Source organism: Gambusia affinis, linkage group LG06 (assembly GCF_019740435.1).
Source record: "Gambusia affinis linkage group LG06, SWU_Gaff_1.0, whole genome shotgun sequence".
Lineage (NCBI taxonomy): Eukaryota > Metazoa > Chordata > Actinopteri > Cyprinodontiformes > Poeciliidae > Gambusia > Gambusia affinis.
Window position 1 is genome coordinate 10,784,667 of NC_057873.1, and position 20,525 is coordinate 10,805,191.

The window sequence follows — 20,525 nt, forward strand, 5'->3', positions numbered from 1 at the left end:
ATATTTATTTAGATATAAATTAGCTGTAGTGTATTCCTTTTGTCTTATACTAATCTGCTCATGGAGAGATGTCACAAATCATTTTCTACAGTAAGTTGTACAGTGACTTTACATATTGTTACTGGTTTATGAGGTTTTTCTTCTCTTCCCAAATTCTGAAACGTAAAAATAATTTGTAGCTCTTATACAAGATGTTGAAAATAATACCCCGTCATGTTTCGAGGTTTTTAAAGATCAGTTCACCTTCAACTCAAGAAAAGTAATTTTCAGCAATGAATGTCAGATAATTTACTTTCATTACTCAAAGAAGTTTAAAAATGCAAAAAGAAATGATAAAGATCCAAATACAATAGCTTGCAAAAGTTTTCATACCTCTAAAAGTTTTTTTTCAGATTTGATCAAAGTGCAAACACAAACGTTAGTGTGTCTCATCTGTATGTGACAGGCCAGCACAAAGTAGTTATTTTTGTGCATTAAGGTTTTAAACTAATATATATGAATAAAGTGTGTATTTGTGTTTCACTCTATGAATAGAAAATGCAGTTAGTTTAAGGGTGTAAACATTTATGCAACCAGGTTATTGTAGCTTTTTAATATCCCACCCTCAATTGACTTTTTGGGTTTTCTTGTTGAATTGTACAACTTGTCAAATTACCTGTCAAAACAATGCCTTCCTTTTTTAAAGCTAAAAAAAATTTTTTTTCGAAAGCAACTGCATAAATACCTTTGCAAAGTGTGTCATTTACTATTTTAACTTTATTTGTCCATTTATCGCCAATTCCACTAAGGAAGCAGCTGTTTTGGTGAAATCAGATAAGTGGCAGTTGCAAATGAAAGGAGTCAGAAAGACAAAAGAGCTGAGTTATTCTTTGTCTTATCATAGACTTTATTGGTCAGACCCAAGGCAATACAGCAAATCACAGTCATACAAATCATCTCGGATTTTAGTAAGTCTATAAAGTTCTTCAAAACAATCATATTGATAAGTGACAAAAAATTAAGTTAGTATAAAGAATATTACAGAAGCATACTGTAGATTGAGGAGCATATAGAGAATAAAGAATCACTGATCAAGAGACGATCCAAGGCCATTCATGCCTACAGATTCACTCCTATGTTTATTTTTCTACATCAGCTCAGTAGAGTCCTTGAAGAGGATGTACAGTATCTTTCGTTGCTTTCTGTAAGTCCAAGGTGAACGCCATGATCGTCTTACTGTAACAGAGAGGAACTCGCCATTCTGCCTCTGGAATCCTACACAGACTGCAAGAAGGGAAAAAAAAACATACTTCGCTATAATTAAAAACTTTGCCTTGAACTGACCAACATATAAGCTTCTCTCACCAAAAAGCTGAAGTACTGTCAAGATAATTCTTTCTATTGAATTTCCTGAATCAGAAGATTCCAATTAATCGCCTCCAGCTGTTGATTTATGGAGCTAATTCAAGCAGCGGTCTGGTTGTTTCGATTTGCCGTGACCTTGACATTAAAAGCAGACGTATGCGTGGCGGCAGCTCATTATGATTAAGTACACGTACCTCCGGTTGGGTCTCGTTGCGAGCAGTTGGAAGGGAGTCAGAGTAATCACCACAATGAACCTGCAAGACCCTGACCCCAAAGCACTGAATAAACAAAGCCTGTTGCTCTGACAGAACAACACAGGATAGTTCAAGTACAAGATAGCAAGCAATATTTAAAGTCATTTGTTGTTGTAAAGGGTTCATTCTTTATAAAACTGGTTTCGGAGACTTGCTTATTGTTAGGGTGGATTAAAGGGATTCCTTTTTCTTTGATATTAGTTGGATGTGCAAAGTTGTTAATATCCTGCTGGTACCAATAAACATTAACACCTGTCCATAAAAATGTCATCCTGTCACTGATGAACAGCTAAGATGAAGATTCAGTTAAAATAGACCACTGGACGGTTCTGGATGAATTTGTAAGGCTTTACCAGAAGAAAACATATATTTAACTTTGGCAGAGAGTATTTGGTAAATCTAAGCTAAAGTTCTCCATTAAAGTCATTTTATGACGTTTAATTTATGGCTGTCTTCTCCATCTGTGATAAGGGAAAGTTTTCCGACCCTTCCAGGGAAAGGTCCAGACTCAGGTGTGTTATCTCCAAGGCTTCTACAGAATTTCTTTCTGTAGAACCAGGCTATTTTAAGTCCTGGTTGTTTTTCAGATGTGTTTTCCTGCCCTAAGATAACCAGACCTTGAGAGCTCTCATAGAAAAGCTGCTGTCACTCTGTCTCTTGTCTTGCCATATATGCAGGCACATCTGTGGGTTTAAATGTGAGAAAATGTAACTAATTTTTGTCTGTGGAGAATGTGGATCAGCTTAATGTTTTGTAAAGTGCAGCGATGACTAAATTTTTACCCAGGAAGGACAAAGGGGAAAGAACTAGAACTCCATGAAAATAAGATTCTTCTTTTCTTATTAAAACCACCAGTATTTTTATTGTAACTAATTGTCCCTGCTTAACAAAAAACTTATATAAAATTTAAAAAATAAAGTTGAAAAGGAATAACACAATTATAATAGATCCAAAATATGATAGGGCATCACATGTTTACCTTATTAAAAAGCAAGACCTAGAATTACATACATTTTTGGGGCATAATTTGCGTCTTGGCCTAAAAAAAGTTTCTGTATATTCACACTCTCTTCAAAAATGGTTGTTTTTCTGAGTTAAGATCAATGAATAGGTGCACCTATATCGGCTTTTGAGTAGAATGATGTTTACTAACATCATTCTAGTTTGTTGCTGCAAGGCAACTAACTTGTATAGTTGCCTTGCAGCAAAAAGGTACTGGTTTGAATCCCAGTCTAGAGTTTGCATATTCTCCCTGTTCATGCATTGGTTTTCTCCCACAGTCCAAAAACTTGACTATTAGGTTAATTAGTCTTAGGTAACAATCTGAAGATAGAAGTAAAACTCAACCTTAAAAAATGTAAGCATATTAGACATTGTTTCTCTCTTGATGCAGACTTTATTTAGACAGACTCTAAAAGCCTTGAATAAAAAGCCACAGCATTCCCACCACTGTAGGATTCTAGAGAAATACAAGTTTATGAGCTGTAAATATGTTAGATTATTTTGTAATTTGTGTCTTGTTCACACAATTGTAAATGATCTGGCCCTTCCTCCGCTGTCTGATTTTATGCATACTCGCCCTTTAGAAATGATTCAATCAGTGAGAATATCATCTGGAAAAATGTGCATCCTATTTCACCAGACTGCTACTGGGAAATTGGCTTTTTCTGTAAAGGCAACTAATGAGTGGAAAATATTACCCGATGATGTGAGGATCATCAGATCTCTGAGGTTTTTCTAATCTAACTTGGAAAAATAAGATAAAAACTGCTTAAAAATGTAATCATTAACTATAACTGTGTTATAATTAATGATCAAGTCTATACATTTGTTTGTCTGTCGAAACTAATCTGCACTGTTGTATGTTTCTGTTTGGTTTTGCTGTTTTACCTGATCCTGTAATCTGGTACAGAGCATCAGATGGTGACCACAATGTTTGAATTATTCTGAATATTAATAATTAATAAATTCTGGTTGAAATTACATCAGGTAAAAGGATTTAAAGCCTGATAATCATTTATGGCACTTCTGGTAGGATCTGATTCTGGGAATATCCTGCTGAGAGCAATAAAGAAACACCCCACTGTCTCAAAATTAAATGGGTTATTGTCAATATTTATTCCCATGCTGCACACATTAAGTGTTTCACAGTATTCCTGTATTCCTCCCTGTGTCTGCGCTTTGTAAAAACCCCTCTCTATTTTGCATAACTGAGACTTGATTAATGAAACACTCCAGAAACATGCCTTTGATTGGTCAGCATGGGGTTCAGTGTTCACTGAGCCTCTTATTAAATACACAGTAAAATAAGAAGCCTTGAGAGAGTCGGAAAACTTTCTATTGGCACTGTACGGCCTTTTTTTCCTCTCTCTACTAAAGTGTTTTAAGTCAGATAAATGTCCTGAAGTGATGTCATTTGGCCCATTGTTTGATCACTTAAGACTGAAGTCATAAACATAAAAAACATCTGGCGCTGTAGTGGTTCAAAGACACCATGGTGTGCTAATGACTGACTGACGCTACAGTTTGATTTGCCATTTTCATGATGCGGCTGAATCTATTAGAAACTAACTGCAATTGTGTTGTGTCAGTGATCGATGTCGTTACTAAGTTTTACAAGAGAGAAAGTAAGAGCCCCATCTTATTTAGTGAAACTGTTGACTCTAGATGAGAATTAAAAACTAATCTTTTCCCTTTTTACAGCATATTTAGTTCCACTCGAAGATCACGTGACTGTACTGCAACATCGGGTCAAAATGAGCAACAGAGGCACATTGAAGATCTCCTCTCAGCAGTGTGAAGCAGTAACACAAGCAAGAATTAAGTGCAGAACAAAGACAGACAGGTGGTGCATCGTCAGCCTAGATCTGCAGAAACTGGCCTTAGCAGACCCTGACAGGGTCCGTTAAGGTCTAAACTGATAAAACTCATTGGATTGGGGATTTTGATTGGGCTGGACTTCAATATGAAGCAGGCACCTAGGAGTACATGGGTGCTGTCTTGTTCACTGTAAAGTGAACAAGACAGGTTAGAGTTAAAGTTTTGTGCCCAGGGATGCGCGTTCCTGCAGCTTTTAGATGTATCCTGAATGAATTGAATGACATGGTAATGAGGGGCTTCAGCCATTTGTGTGTTGAGACATGGGTGCATCTGAAAGTTGCATGACAGTATCTCTGATGGACTGGACTTGCCAGCCCTTTTCTACAGAAACCGTGTGAGCCAATCTGCTGGAAGTTAGCAGGAAGACTCACCAAAATTATTTTACTGTTGTAGACAGAAAGAAACACAGAATAGAATAGTTTTGTATGCAGTTATTCACTACCAAAGCAACAATGCTGCTTTGAGCAAATGAAAATGTGAAAAATGATCAATGCAAAAGCAACAAAGGCAGGAAAATGATCCCATCTCATCTGTCGTGCTTCGAAAATGATTTACTTCAAACAGCAGTATTAGTTTGTTAGTCAAAAATAAATATTTAACTTAAGAAAATGTTCTGCAGACTGTCTTGATCCCAGTTGAAATCTGTTGTCTTTGTTAGTCTTAATTTTTCACCAACATATAAGGAGAAATGTACTGAAAAATATTAACTCATAGGGATAACCACAAAGCATTTGTTCTTAGGGTATCCACATGGACCTGTTCACATTTTTTACTGTAGGTGAACATTGAACAGGACCTAAAAACTGCCTTCTCAGGAGCCAAAAATATACGTAGCTCTCAAATAAATCCTTGCAGACTCAGGTTTATGATTTTAGTTTTACATTCAAGGATAAACTTGGTGCTCCATAAGTTTTTTATGTGTTTAGCGGGATAGTTAGCCAAAAAAAAAAACATTTACTTTTGAAAACTTGAGTGCCATTTTTTTCAGTTTGTAGATAAAAAGTACTTCTGAAGAAACTGAATTTTGTTTAATGTAATTTCAGTGAGAGGATTCTCTACTAAAAATAATTAGATTTTTTTCAAGAACTTTTCAATTTCTTGCATTTCTGCACAAAAACAACAACACAGACAGTCAAAAATGTTTTTTTTTTACTGCTTGCTATTACTGTTTCATCAGCATTATAATTAAGGCTTGATCTCGTCATTTAGTATCTAGCTTGGACGGTTCCATAGGCTAAAGTTAATGGCTAGTCTAAGAAGGGCCAAGATCAAAACTGATTTCTAACATCTTAAAACAAATTCAATATCTTAAACCCCTTTAGAGGTTCATAAAAATGTTATTTAATAAACCTTTAAACTGTTAAGATTTTTACTTTGGAGGGTTATTTGCAGAAGAGTCAATGGTTATTCACACAGAAAATGGAGGTTGGAGGCTGAATGTCAACTGTGACTCTCCTGAGAGAAACATGCAATGAGAAAGGAATATGGACAGGTTTTCAGGTCAGAATAAATGCCTGATATAAAAGGAAAGCAGTGTAAAAAGCAAAAATTTGTGCATGCTGTGTAGTAAGCATGAGTTTCATTTTTCATCTAAATAAATAAAAAGTGAGGCCATGAAAATATCTACCTTCAAAGGTTCATAAAACTGTTTGTGTAAATCACTATGGTGCTTTTAAAACTGGAGCAGTTTTAACCCGGCCCTTCTTGGACTAGCTGTTAGCTTCATTCACTAGCAGAAAGTTATATGCTAACAGAACCGTTAAGCTTACAAAACATAAGAGGTACTGGCTACAAAATAAATATTTCTCTCTAGGTTCTCGTTTTCTCTGATGTTTCAATTGAAGTTTAGAAATACCAGATTCAAAGCTAATGTTGAAAGCTGCACAAAAACTTTCTGTTCAGGCTTCACAGTTTACTTTGTAGCACAGACTTCCTGACTCCCATGTGTTCCTTTAAAGTCTGTTTGAAAACGAATAAATGCGATACATTTGTTTCTCACCAGGCATTATGGTTTTTTTTGTCCATTTAGTGTTTTGTATCTTTGCAGCTTGAATCGCTGCATAACTCACTCCTTGATAAGATTTTCAGCCTGTTTTGTACCGACTACTTGTCACTTAATATTCACTAAAGAATGTTTCCTATTGGCTTTAACAACTGATGGAAGTTATTCTCCATGCTTGTCGTCTAATGTAAGGAGACACAATGTACCGGAGGATGTTGGACAGATATTAGCTTTGCCTTTTAGAAGACAGGTCATGATTGCCAAATGTTTCTAAACATGCATTTGCTCTAACATTAACTAGTTTCATTGCAGCTGCTAGGGGAATTTTTCAAAAGTGGAAAAGTGAAGATTGACACAGAAGTGTTGCTGATTGATTACCTGGTTGTTCAGCTCCACCTGTGAACGAGACAAAATCTGACTTTATAAATATTTACTGCATTTGGATGAAGCTACGTTTTAATTCTCATATATTTCTCTACATGTCTAGGTCTGTCTCTTTGCAACAATCAACTTGTTCCCTTATAAAATGTCTAATAGACTAGTTTAGCTCACAAATATTGCTGCTCCAGACTCCAATAATACTAAATATAAGCTCTTGGTTGTCAGAACCTCAGAACAAAGCTACACAATATCTCCTCAAACATCTTATATATATTTTGATATTTATAGTACAACCAAAAATACAGTTGATCTGTTAAAGTTCTGCATGATGTTACGCGAGGAGGGAAAGCACAGCTGGGTGAAAGCTACATACTGCTACCTGAGTGCAACCATAGGGGCAGCGGGGGCTATATATAAACACAGCGCTGTAAGCATGTGACGCATGCTCATGTACTGAACCATGGAGTAAAAGCATGACCTAGATTATGAGGAAAAATACTTATAAATGTTTCATGTTTGGAGACGTGGCCGGTCCTAGCACATCTATCCTCTGTACACATTCAGTCTAAAATAGCAAGTTTTCTTTTCTAACTTCTTCATGGCGACTGGTTTGCTCTCCGCCTGTGAAACACTGCGCACCTGTTTGCTTCGACTGCAGCAGCAGATTTACACCGATGGCTTAACGTTTGATTCCTGCTCGCCTTCTGATCCTGTCAGTGCTGGTTGTGGGAGGGAAATATTCTCCAGCCTGGTTTCATCTAATTTTGAACCAGCAAACAGAGGTGCTACAGGCACATGTAGGTATTAGCACGACTAAAACAAGGAAGGACCTGATTAAAGATCAACATTCTGCATTGAGCCTCATCACTCTATTCTGTACATCCTCAGGTGTATCAGATCGGTTGGTCATAAATCACGAGCGGGGGCTTGTTCATAAGGACCGCATGCAACGCTGCAGCCTGTACTCCCATTGCCTCTGTCCACACAGGACGGGACACAAGAAGGAAAACACAAGCAGATCTGGGAGCAACACTCAAGTTAAATGTTCCGATTGGTCCGTCATGTCCTCCTCCTCCACTCTTATTGGCTCAACTACGGCAAAGGAGTGTTGGGACTGGCTGGAACAGGACAGGCGGGATGAACGGCTCTGTGTGTCGTCCTCATCCTCCGCCATCACCGCCCTCCTCCTGGGTCTTATGTCTCTCCTCTGGTCCGCCTTCTCTTTTTCCTTCTCCTTCTCTTCCTCCTCTCGCCACGCTCTCCTGCTCCTCACTGTCGCTATCCGCTGCTCCCCCAGCGTCCACATGCTGTCCTCCTCGTCGTCTTTGCCCTGAATCTCCCTGTCGAAGTCCAACAGCTCTTCCATCATCTCCTCGATCTCCGTCTCTCCGTCCATCTCCTCCTCCACCTCCGATCGGAGCTCGCCCATGCTCTCAGTCAGGTTGGTATCGTCAGTCTCCTCCTCCTCTCCGAGACCCCGTGGCCTGTCGGGAGGGTCGCTGGCCTGACTCTCGCCGAACTCCAGGATGGTGGGCAGGTTGCCTTGCTTGGGGCAGCGCTTCCTCAGGCTGACCAGGAAGGGCTGAGGCAAGGAGAAGATGTCCACGTTGTTCCCCAAATCAATCCATGTCACACTTGGAAAACTGCTTGGGTCCTGAAAGGGGAAATAATCACATTAAAAAGAGATGTTTATCTCCATTACTTTTTATTTTTGAGGATCCACATTAGCTGCATTAGGTTTAAATACTCTAGTCTTTTAAAAGACCTGAAAAAAAGAATTTTACTACACCTATCACGGCAGGTGATGGTGAAAATAGGGAATAAAAACGCCAACATGGGATGTTGAAGATTTACTTAAACTTAAAGGACTTGACATGGACATAAGTGTTCATCAAAGTACAGTCATAAAATGCACAAGAATCCCAAGACAAAGGAATGAGTAGAAATTTCAATACTACGTGAGACAGGTGAGGAAGATAACTGATCAGGTAACACGGGTCAAACACATGAGCTAAATTAACAAGAAGAAAACTGATCTGAGGGAAGCAGACTAGAGAGAGACTACAGGAAATAAAACCTTTCATGTAAAGGATGACAGAACCTTCTCAGCACAAATGAAACTAAAGAAAACTAAAACATGGAAACTGGAACATAACAGGACTGAAGCACAGGGACAATAATAATCAAGGCTAGAACAGAACCAAGACAAGTGAGACTAGGATAAGAATAAACAAAGATGAGACCAGCATGGGAATTAGATTATCAAGAAACCATATAACCTAAACAAAACTTTAATTTAAATAAAACATAACACAAATGGAAAATAACCTAGAGAAAAAAAACATGACACCAGGACAACTATAAATCCTAACCCACAAATAAATAAGCAAAGACTATGAAAGACACAAACCCCATGACAAAAACAACAATCCCCCAAACATCACGACAACACCTGATTATTACCAATGGTATATAAAAAAAAAAAGACAATCATTTCTGACCTTCAGGGCATCAGTGAGCTCCTTCAGAATAGCTCTGGTCAGTCTGTTTCCGTTCAGAGCCAGGGTCTCCAGGTGCGGCAGAGCAGCCAGCGTAGGGAGGAGCTGGAGGAAAGCCTCGTCGGTCAGCTCGGTGAAGCCCAGCTCCAAGCTGACCAAGTTGGACGCGTGACGCTGCAGGTGTGCAGACAGACGCTCCATGTCGCGAGTCGTTAGAGGGATGCCAGACAGATCCAGGGCGCCGCTGGACAACGGGGCTGACAGCACCAACTTTAGGCTGGAGACACAAGAACAAAAAATATCTAATACGGTGTGGGTCAGATCCTTTTAGCGATCACTCAAACTGTTCATAATTTTTCACTATCATAAAGTCACACTTTTTGCAATTATAGCGTTATTTACCATGACTGGTTTTATACGACTAACAATTGCACTATTTTCACAATACATTCTGCACATAATATTCAATAGTAGGTCATCACTTGGACTATATAATAATTATATACATATTTTTCAAGTCCAAAATGTAGCAGGTAATTTGTATTTGTGCAATAAGGAGATCAAACCCATATAAATTGTGCATAATTATTTGGCTGCTTCTCGTCCTTACTCAAAATTAGCTGAAAATCAGATTAAGATGACTCTGAAAAATATCTGTCTGGCTCTGACTGGTTGTTTTTGTATTTCTGCACATGGCAGTAGGACAACAGGGAGAGGGCAGAGTCAGATTTTATTTTTTTTTTCACAGATTTTCTGTCTTGGATTATACTGTCATATAGTTACTTTTAACAAATATAAAAATAACATGTTTATAAAAATTGCATACTGCATATTTAAAGTGTAGCAAATAAGAAAATAAAACTGTTAAAAAACAATAAATGTTTGTTGTTTGGGGTTGTTTGTCTCGAATGCTGTTTGAAAACAAAAACAGTCAAAAATAAATTTTGGTGTCTGTACCTGGCAGCGAATTAACATTTGGCACATAAAAGAAAAAAATTTGATGATATATTGAGAAACAACCAGCCATCTTGTGGACTGCAGGGCTGAACTGTTATCATCAGTTAGCAGATGAATACATTTATCTGTTCGTGAGCCAGAGGGACTTTAGGGGAATCTAGGACACAGCAGCCCAAAGCAAAAAAGAGAGGTCAAATTTAGCTTCCCAAAATGGTTTTGTTCCCTCTGTCTGGTCACAGAGACAGTCCCTTGTTATTGAGTTATATTTTAGATTTGATTTTAAGATACCGGTTTCTGATTGGTTAGGTCAAGGTACAGGGATGTGATTCACTTTTGGGTTTCTTTATATTTTTACTGCATCTCTTTAACATTCCATGTCGGTCAAGTAAGGACATATTCTGAGGATCAAACATTTGTAATCCATTCTTCTTCTGTATTTGTTATACACTATGGCTGCCACTAATCACCCACTGAAAAGTAAAGACTCAGAGATTTTCAGAATGTTTCGGTTTCAGTCTGAACACCAGGAAATAAAAAGATTATATTGCATTCTGAATTGACACTGAACAAGCAACAAGTGGACACGTCTGACTGAACCTGATCTTATTTCTTTTACCTCATTTCTGTGTTTCCAGCTAAGGTCATTCGTCTCGGTTGGGATCAGAAGGATTCTCTCAGGCAGAACTTTACAATCTGGGGTCTCGGGGGACTTAAACCATGAATCTCATTAAACTGCAGTTTCCTTCTGCCATTTCCTACATGTTCAACAAGCCTCTATCGTATGAGGCTTCTAGACAAAACAAAAGTATTAAAATAGCAAAAATGAATCTGTTTTTGTCCAAGTGAAATAAAAATACACCAGTGCCCATGTAATAGGGTTTTGTTTTAACAATATCATAAATGTGACGTTTGTCAAAATGTGTTTGTTTATTCTTTGAATTTATTTTATTTAGTCAACAAGTTGCTTCTTCAGACATTTATCTGTGTTTTAAATTCAGTTATGCTGCGCTTGACAGTTGGTGGTTTCCATAGTAACCGTAACTGATAGCTCCTCCCCCTTTTTGTGTTGCCATCTGTAACTGTGGTATGAATAATCAGCTTTGTTTTCTTTACATTATATTTTAAAATATATATTGGACAAATGTAAGAATGTACAGTGTTTTATGAGTAATTTTGCTATGTTTGGTATATATTTTTAACTATTATTAATGTAGTCCATTTTAGCTATTTTACAAATGTTAACTGCTGATAACTGTTATCAATGGTTCACTGGGAGCTATTGTTTTGTATTTTGTTTAGGGTTATTTATTAGCTGCTGGACTGAAGTTAACCACTTTGATTTCATCTTTTGTCAGAATAAATTTGGTGAACCTGAATGTATATGCTTCAAAGTCAACCTACAGGACCAGCAATGAAAGAGGGTATTTGTTTGGTCATGTGACAGTGATTGTGATGTAGTGTTTTTTGCTTTTTTCAAAGTGTTGAAAGGGTAGTAAAGTATTGCATCTGTAAATATGGGTTAACAGCCATTACTGCAATATCAACATCGGAATCAATATTGGTCAAAATCACTAGTGGAGATAGATAGTAGGATGATTCCAGGAGGTTATTCTCCTGAGAAATCACATCCTTCTATGCCACTGAAATGAAAAACAGATATGCTAGAGTGTAATGGGAGTATAAGGGAAAAAACATGTAAGTATATGTAATCGGTAATGAAGTGCTTTAAAAAAAACACCTTGAGGCAGATGATGCTGCCCCTGACAGTCTGGGTAAGTGATCTCCAACTACTTCCCACAGCAGCCCTGAAGGGACGCGCACCAACCCCAGTCCAAGCAGACCATTTCCTCCTCTACACTAAGTGAAAGTGTGCTAATTAGTTGACACAGCTGGTGCGGTGATGCCCTCCGTTCTCTGTTACTCCAAGATTGAAAACACTGATCTAACTGTTCCAGTCCATAATACCACCTCCCATGTTCAGCAGCCCCTCCTCTTCCACACCGAGTTCACAAGACCACCAGAAAGTAAAATTACACACACTTAAACCCAAAGGCAATCTTTTAAGAGCTGCATGCAGTCTGATGTGCTAACAGCATGGAGGGATTTTTCTCCTATGATTTCATGGTTTGCTTTCCCATGGCTTTGAGCCCCATAGCCTGTCACAGCTCATACAGCTTCCAGTGGTGCTCTCTTCTCATCGATTTGAAGCAATAAACAAGAGCAGACATGAGTCGCAGAGTGGAAATAAAAAACAGATGAGAAGCTAAAGGAAGTCATGATGTATTTGGCTTCAGACCAGAATCCCACGCCAAAGAATGTGACACACTCCTCCCAGCTTCAAACCAGCTTCATCCACCCTCTGTCTGAACAACACCCGGCGATACGGTGGAAGGGAGGATGATTCTCCTCTACGAATGTCATTCTGGGTTCATTCCTGGAAAGTAAAAGTATATATTATATCTGCAATATATTTTGTATATAAAAAAAGAGTTTTTTACATATTTGTTAAAACCGTCAACATGTCGTGACAGTTGGTTATGAGACAGATCATCTGTGAAATGATCAATCTCCTCCACCTCCTTCCTGAGCTATCAGTGCCATCTGAAGAAATGCACCGCTCCCGACCAAAAACAACCAATCAGAGCCAGAAGGCACGTCTTAGCGCTGTCAATGAATCTCTTGTACTTGCTGCTCAATGGGCTAATGGTGGAGAAACAACTCATTGTTCCAGGAAAACCGTTTATCTGCCATCATCAGCATGGCAGAGTGCAAAGGGGCGAGGGAGAGTAGACCAGCGCCACACAGAGGATGATTGACAACTCTAAGACTCGCCTCCTTGCTCTGATTGGGTGTTGCAACTGGTAGCGGTGGGAGAAGGTAGAGGAGCTTGACTTTTTCACTGATTAGCCATCTCATATCATACTGTCATGACATAGTGACAGTATCAACAAATATGTAAAAAAAATAAATAAAAATGTTAAGTACTGCAGCTTTAATTAATGATGAGATTCAATTAAAGTTTTTAATAAAGTTGATTGCATGGTGTGTAATTAATGGCAATTAATTCAAATTTTTATTAAAACTTATGTTGACAAAATAAGCAGCATTTTTAATTCATGACCCCTTTTTGATGCTAAATTATTAAATGAATGGACATATGCGTTCTACAACAGAGATAATGTTGACATTAGCGTTGGAGACATCTGTGCTGCTGCAACATGTTTGGCATTGAAATGGTATTTTAGAGTTTAATAGTGCCGGTGATAGGCTGCCTCCTTTTAGCACAACTTGCACACAACATTAGTTCTTTTTCTGATGAGATTTTTCAATATCATCAGATTGTTTTTTGAGGCAAAAATTAACTGAGCGACACCCAACTGGACTTATATAACTGAAGTCAAGCTAGCTCAATTGGAAAAATCTCAAGTTAACTCAGTGGCACTACAGTTCAGTATCTGTGTATGTGCATAACATCAGTCTGTTGTTGCTTTTCTGTTGATCTGGTATAATGAGGAATCTAAAATAAATGACCAAAAATCTGTTAGAAACCTGGCAGAATCAGAGCAACATCTTGGACCCTGTGCAGCTCTGATTATTACAGTGACATTATAATAACTTGTGACTCAGCAGCTACTCCTCCTCTTGTCCCCACACTAAGGAAATAGTTAGGTAATAAGGCGGATGTCATTACTAACATTTCATACTGTTCTTGGAATATACTTTTGAAATGGTTCATCTTAAGTTCACCACCAATAAGAAAAAACCTGTAACATTTTCTACTAAAATATGATGAAACATAAAGTGTATTTCCACAACAATTCCTAATACACAATTGTTTTGATCACTTCTGAACGGCCTGGAACTGCCCACTTGTTTCCTGAAAAAGACTCATAAACAAATTCTTGCCTGATGTATATGAATAAAGCTGTGGAGGCAGAATATGCATTTATGATATCAGGATATTGCTTTATCCTAAGTTTACACCATTTACACACTTCCTTTTAACTTGTTTTCTCAATTAACTGTGTGTTTTTGTGACCTGGGAGGACACAGGAAGGTGAGGGAGGCAGAAGAAATTATATTTAAACTTCCGTACAATAAGATTCACAAAGATAGTGTAGAGGTTATGCACAAGTAAGCTTTGTGTACGTTTCCATGTAATATCAGGAGATGTCACCGACTGCAATGTAATTACCTTGTTCAGCTTTATCAAATCATTTACCATCAGGAACTACTTCTATGCACAGTCTGATTTAATCCAATCATTGCAGCATGTCATTACACTGATTAGGCCAATTTCAACCAGAGACAAAGTGAAAGACAAATCTGACACTGAAGTGGTAATCTAGGTGAGAATACTCCAACAATATTCTTCACTGTTGCTTTGTTTGAACATTCATATTACCTAAATCAGAGACTGATGCTGCCTCATTGATTTCATCCTTCATTCTTACATCTTCATTTAAGGTACCAGGACAAGACATTTCATTCACACGCCAACATATTTTTTTCTGTATAATTGGAATAGGTAGCATGCTACTTTTCTTGCAGACAGTTTATTTTTCACAGGTTATTGTCTGATTTTGGATTTAAAGAAATAGATTTTAGAGATTCGAGATATCAGTTTATGAGATTTCTGTAACGTCTGAGCTGTTTATCCTAATCTGAGAATTATTACTCAGCATTTTCTGGTGACTCAAATACTTGCATGTCACTGTTTATGTAATTTTTGTTTATTTTGTACATATACATAAATATTTATGTATGTATTTATATTAAATAAAAACCTTGATTACTGTCCTATCCAGTAATCAGGCTCTGCTTTGGTTTCTAGGTAACGGGCAGGGCTCTGCTTTGGTTGCTAGGTAACGGGGCAGTGCCAACCGATTAGGATGTCCAGGAGAAGTGAATGTTGCAAATCAATGACTCTTGAACTAATATGTTCTGGATTTCCTTAGAAACCTTTTAAGCTACCTTGAATAATTAATTGAGTTTAATGCACTGCTGCTCTGTTTATGTCTGATTGAATTGAAATGATTGTTTTCTAAAGTGCCGTGAGATGACATTTGTTGGGAATTGGCGCCATACAAATAAAACTGAATTGAATTTAACTTAATTTTTGAAACTGCTTGTCCTTTCAGAGACCAAAAAAAGAACAAGCTTAACTGGAGAGATACCCAGTGAGTTAGCTTTGAGGTTTTTATAATTCCATATTCTAGTTAAGAACTAATTCCTTTATCTTCCCCAAGCAGCTGCGTTTGAGTTGTTATCGCCTCCTGACAAACAGGACTCCATGTGTTTGTCAACGGCAAAACCTCAGATGTTATATTCCAACATCTCGATGGAAAGAAGAAAACTGACCAGAACAATTTGCTTTCTTTCATTCATTCCTTGGATGGTGGATTTTTTTCTGAGAGCAAGAGATGCACAAAGTGTCGTTTTGTGCATCTGCCAGCAGTGGGTCTCAGTGGGTAAACCCATTATTCACACAGCTTCCAGGGGTCACTGGGAATAAATATGAGTCACAGACAGATGACAGAGCTGCACTGTGCAGGAGGAACGGACGTGGAACTAGCTAAGCATCAGGTCTTTCTTATCTGATTGTAGCATGTTTATGCACTGATATGGAGCCATGGCACTGCGCTGGCTGTGCGGCTGCATGTCACGGCACAGCGGCGGGCTTTACATACCACATACCAACAGGAAAGGTTACATCTGAATGCCTTTATTCAACAATAATACTTCCTATGTCTTGCTGCATAATGAAGAATGATCTTCTGGACTGGTATGGTATGGTATGCTAAACAGAAGAGAGTGGGCAGCTCAGAGTTTTTGCAGTTTTTGAGCTGCAACATGAGCTCCATCTGGACACAATTTAAAATAATTCACAGCTATTTTTCCCAAAGAGAGCAGATCATTCAAATTTCCCAAAAGCAAAATCCTCCTAAATATCACACTGGGTCCTGTTCTTTCTCCACCACTCAAGGCTTCGCTGGCGGCTCTGTTAAAAGCCTGTGTATTTTTAGAAAATGGATGTTTGATTGTTTCCTGTGTCCTCGCCTTTATGGCATGAACACACCAACCCATGTGCAGCTCAGTGAGGACGAACCGAAGTGTACAATTTGGCACCTTGTATAAAAGGGCAGAAAGAATGACTCACAGGATGAGTCAGGGTGAGAGAGCAAGAAAGAGAGAGATGAGATTAGGATTAAAATGGGAAAAGAAAGCAAATCCAAGTGCTTTCAAAGAGCTGGGATTCATTTTTAGTTTTTACTGGCTGTGGACTGTAAATTATAACCTGGATTAGAACAGAATTAACAGCTGAGAGTGAGCAGTTTGAGAATATCAGTGACCAGTGTGGTGAGAGGGTTTCATTGACCTCAGTGAGCTCTCGAACATTTATTAGAGACTAAAATGCATTTTAAACTGCCTCATCTGGATTATTTATTTGCTACATACATGCTCAGTGGATATAAATGAGCCAAATTGATCTCCTGTGGTGTCTAATGGAAACAAGCCATGCAGGTGCAGATTTTTCTGAAGTGATAAAGTCCAAAATCAGTATTTTAATCACTGCACTGATTGCACCACTCAGGATTTTCTGATTCAAAATCTCAGTTATTGAAACGGGTAGATCACTTTTTTACTCTTTTTTAGATGTTTTCTGCTCAGGTGAACAACATGATTTTGCTCATCTAAATTATATTTTATATTAGCAATAAGTATCTTTAGGAAAGATAGCTTAATTTCAGGAGACAAACACTTCCTTGAAAAATTTTAATATGATTATGAGCAATACAAAACATGTTTATTAGCATTTTTGGAAAAAGTCACTCTCAGATTATGAGATTTCACCTGAACTTGCAGTGCACTGTCGGTTGTTTTTAGCCCTTCATGAACCGAATTGCTCAAACTACAATTTTCTCTGGCAATGTAGCTGGGACATTACTAATACAAAGTTAAATAAAACCAAACAGCTCCATTTTGGCCGCGAGTCCAGCTCAGACAGAACATTCAGATGAGATCTTTTTGTTTCGTTAAATGTAAAGCTGAGGTAAATGTTTCCTTTGCTTCCTCACTCATGAGCATACAGAAAAAATGGGAGATCCAAGAAGAAAACTGCTCTGCGGTCGCTGTGGAGATTGTCTCGGTAGTTTTAGTAATAATTATCTTTATGTGACGTGTCCAGCTCAATGCAAAACGACCAGGGCCATAGCACCAATAGGACCGGGTCGAACGCAGGCCGGACCCTGCAGTGCAAAAAGGGGTTTAATTATCAGGAGTTTTTTGAAATGACTCGTTTTCCAGACACCAAAAAATATTAGATTATTACCAAAAAGTGTCTGGATGTTTTTTTTTTTTGTTTTTTAGTGCTTATGCTGTTTCTAGAAGTAGTAGAGACCCAAATGGAAGTACAAAAACTCACAAAAAGACAATTGTGGATAAAAGGTCCCCTTTAAAACATTTATTGTTTGTATTTCTCAAAGAATGTGAAATGTTATATTTTCAAAGAAATCTGTCAACATTTCTGAAGTTGTTTGGAAAATGAGCAAACAGCTTAAAATCTTAACCTGCTATCAGTCTCGCTCTCTCTCAGCCTGAATGCAAAATAAGTTCCCTTTAAATAATAGGATTGCATCTGTGTCTGTCTTTTTGTGCAAAACTTCACAGATACATGACATAGCAAGCTATTTCTGTTTAGTTTTTCACCCAATGATAAGATCACTTTAACACATCAACAAATCCAGCAAACTGCAGGGCATGAAGCACCTTGCAGCAGCCAAAGAGTAGAGTGTTTACTGCAGTTTGAGATCGCCTGTGTTACTACAGGACCTTTTCAAAGCGTCCGCTGGCCCAGCATGCTTTGATCCACAGCTGGAACAAAGCGAGCAGAGCTGGAGTGGGAAAAGATACGACATGGCAAATCGATGGCCTCCTGCAGGCGGGAAAATGGGTTAGAAACTGGCAATGATGCATTTCCAATAATTCTGTCTGACACCGTTCTCTGCCAAACCATAGATGCTGCAAGGTATTTTTATTGTACTCTAAAAACCTGATATATTTATGTTAAATGTTGCAATATATTACTTAATTGCTGCTTTAGATTAAACAAAATCATTAATTAACCTCTTGTTTACTTTTCAGGCCTCCATTTCTCTTGTGTGGGGAAAATCTTCGATGGTAAACAAAGGTCCAATATCCTCCCAGACTGGTTATGTCTGATAGTGAGGAAACACAGAAAAAGTGGGAAAGACCTGAGTAAACCTTTAACTTCTCCCTCTGATGGCAGTCAGAGCTCAGGCGGGAGGGCGACCAGAAATCTGGTCGGCGAAGCAGCGACAGCCAGCGAGTCGGTGGGCGGCAGCCAGACAGCAAAAAGATCCAAGAGGAGAGAGAGGAAGAGAGCAAGGAGCAAGGTGTGGGACTATCTGACATAAACAGCGCTCTGTGTGCTCATGTAATAGTGGTTTCCATGGCAAAGAAAGTAATAGTCGGACAAAACCTTAGAGAGACCTCATTATTTGGCAACATCATAAAAGCTAAACGAGCTACTTGGTATAAGAAACACAAAGTTGCAAGACCCAGGAGGGACACACCGAGACAGACTCTGGTCCAGGCCAAATGGTCAGCAGTCAGACTCTGTTTACGTGCTGTTTATTCAGTCAGATAACATTGAAGGGAATGAAGCTTCTTGGCGTTCAGTCCCTGCAGACCTGCAGCTGCTGCTGCTGAGTTCACTGCAGACAATGTGAACTTGTGCAGCCCTGCAGGTGCTTTATGCTACTGTCGACACGTGGAATACACTTGCAACGGTGATGTGAAGTCACAAGTGCAATTCTATGATTATTATATCTTATATAAGAATTAGGCCTGCAACTAACAATTATTTTAGTAATTCATTAATTTATTGATTATTCTTATGATTAAGAAGGTAGCAACATTGGCACTCTGCACATTTTTTCATTTAACCACTTAATCATTTTACAATGTTAGAAATATATTAAAAGATACAAATAAACAACAAATAAAATTTTTTTCAAAATAAGAACATAAACATTGCATTAGTTTTGTGTACACTCGGTTATTTGTAGTAAATTATGCACCAGCAGCTAAATACATACTTCTAACATCACATCTTGATGTAAGAAGTAAGCTGAGCTTTTCGAAAGAGTAAAAGCTCAGCTGTTTCTGTTAGGGCTGGTCTGATTATTATTTTTTGGAGAAGTTATATGTAGAACATATTTACAGACAAAGAAGGTTTTGCATCTTTTTATGTAGTTTTTGTATAATTACTGCTCTGAATATGCTGTTCTTTCAGCAAATGCCCTTTTGAGTTTGTATAATCCAGTTGACAATTAATCGATTACTAAATTAGTTGACAACTGTTTAGATAGTCGATTAATCATGATTAATCATTTCAGCCTTAATGCTTTCTATTTCATAGTGCTGTACTGCAGAACAGCATGAATTTATTTTATCTCTCTTCTTTACCATTCACAATCACCAGCAACAAATAAATCAATGGTGATAGATGTGTAGCTGGTGATTTTAAATTGTTAGTTGCTGTGCAGAATAACCAATCGAATGTCATTTTAGGGCTTATTTAATGAGACACAGAAGTTCTTTCAATTATATAATAATACATATGTAATATAATCTAACAAAAATACTTTTAAAGTACAATTTTGAAAGATATTTGATAAAAAAAACAATACTTATATTTCCAATTTTACTTAGATATTCACATATTATGTGGCAGGAATAACATTCAGAGCCTGACCTAAGACTTCTGGTTTTAAAGTTGTTTATGTTTTAACTATATTCACCTCACAGAAGCAAGTAAATCCTCTTTGTCTGATTCCCATGGAGGATCACCAGCACTTATTTTTTTCCTCAGATAAAAATATCTCGGCCCTCCTTACGGTTTAGTCATTTCCTTTCCTAGTTTTTTTTTTTTTTATCTATGCTCTCACACAAACTGACTTGTGGCATCTGATTTTGACAGACTCAGGCCCAGTGGATTTTATATTCAGAAGAGATTATCACAGGTTTGCAAGACATTACATAGCTGCTTCAGAAAACCTGGAGAAGACATGTTTTTCTGTACATTTTACCTTGATTATACCGTTATAAAAGGTAAAAAACATACTTATTTTGTTAGTTTTGCTTTGACTCTTTATCCTGATAAAATAATCTGTTTGTTCTCAT

At 37.8% G+C, this 20,525-nt stretch overlaps 1 protein-coding gene across 1 annotated transcript in view; it reads right to left on the reverse strand.

Annotated features, from left to right (window-relative positions):
* Positions 1 to 871: 871 nt before the first annotated feature.
* Positions 872 to 20,525, reverse strand: part of lrrc75a (leucine rich repeat containing 75A) — a 46,619-nt gene continuing 26,965 nt past the window's right edge. Inside the window, exons 4-5 of the mRNA XM_044118778.1 lie at positions 9,363 to 9,636; positions 872 to 8,515 (exon numbers count right to left, since the gene is read on the reverse strand). Coding sequence (XP_043974713.1) covers positions 7,895 to 8,515; positions 9,363 to 9,636 — 895 coding nt within the window. The 3' untranslated portion in view covers positions 872 to 7,894. The remainder of the gene's footprint in view (positions 8,516 to 9,362; positions 9,637 to 20,525) is intronic.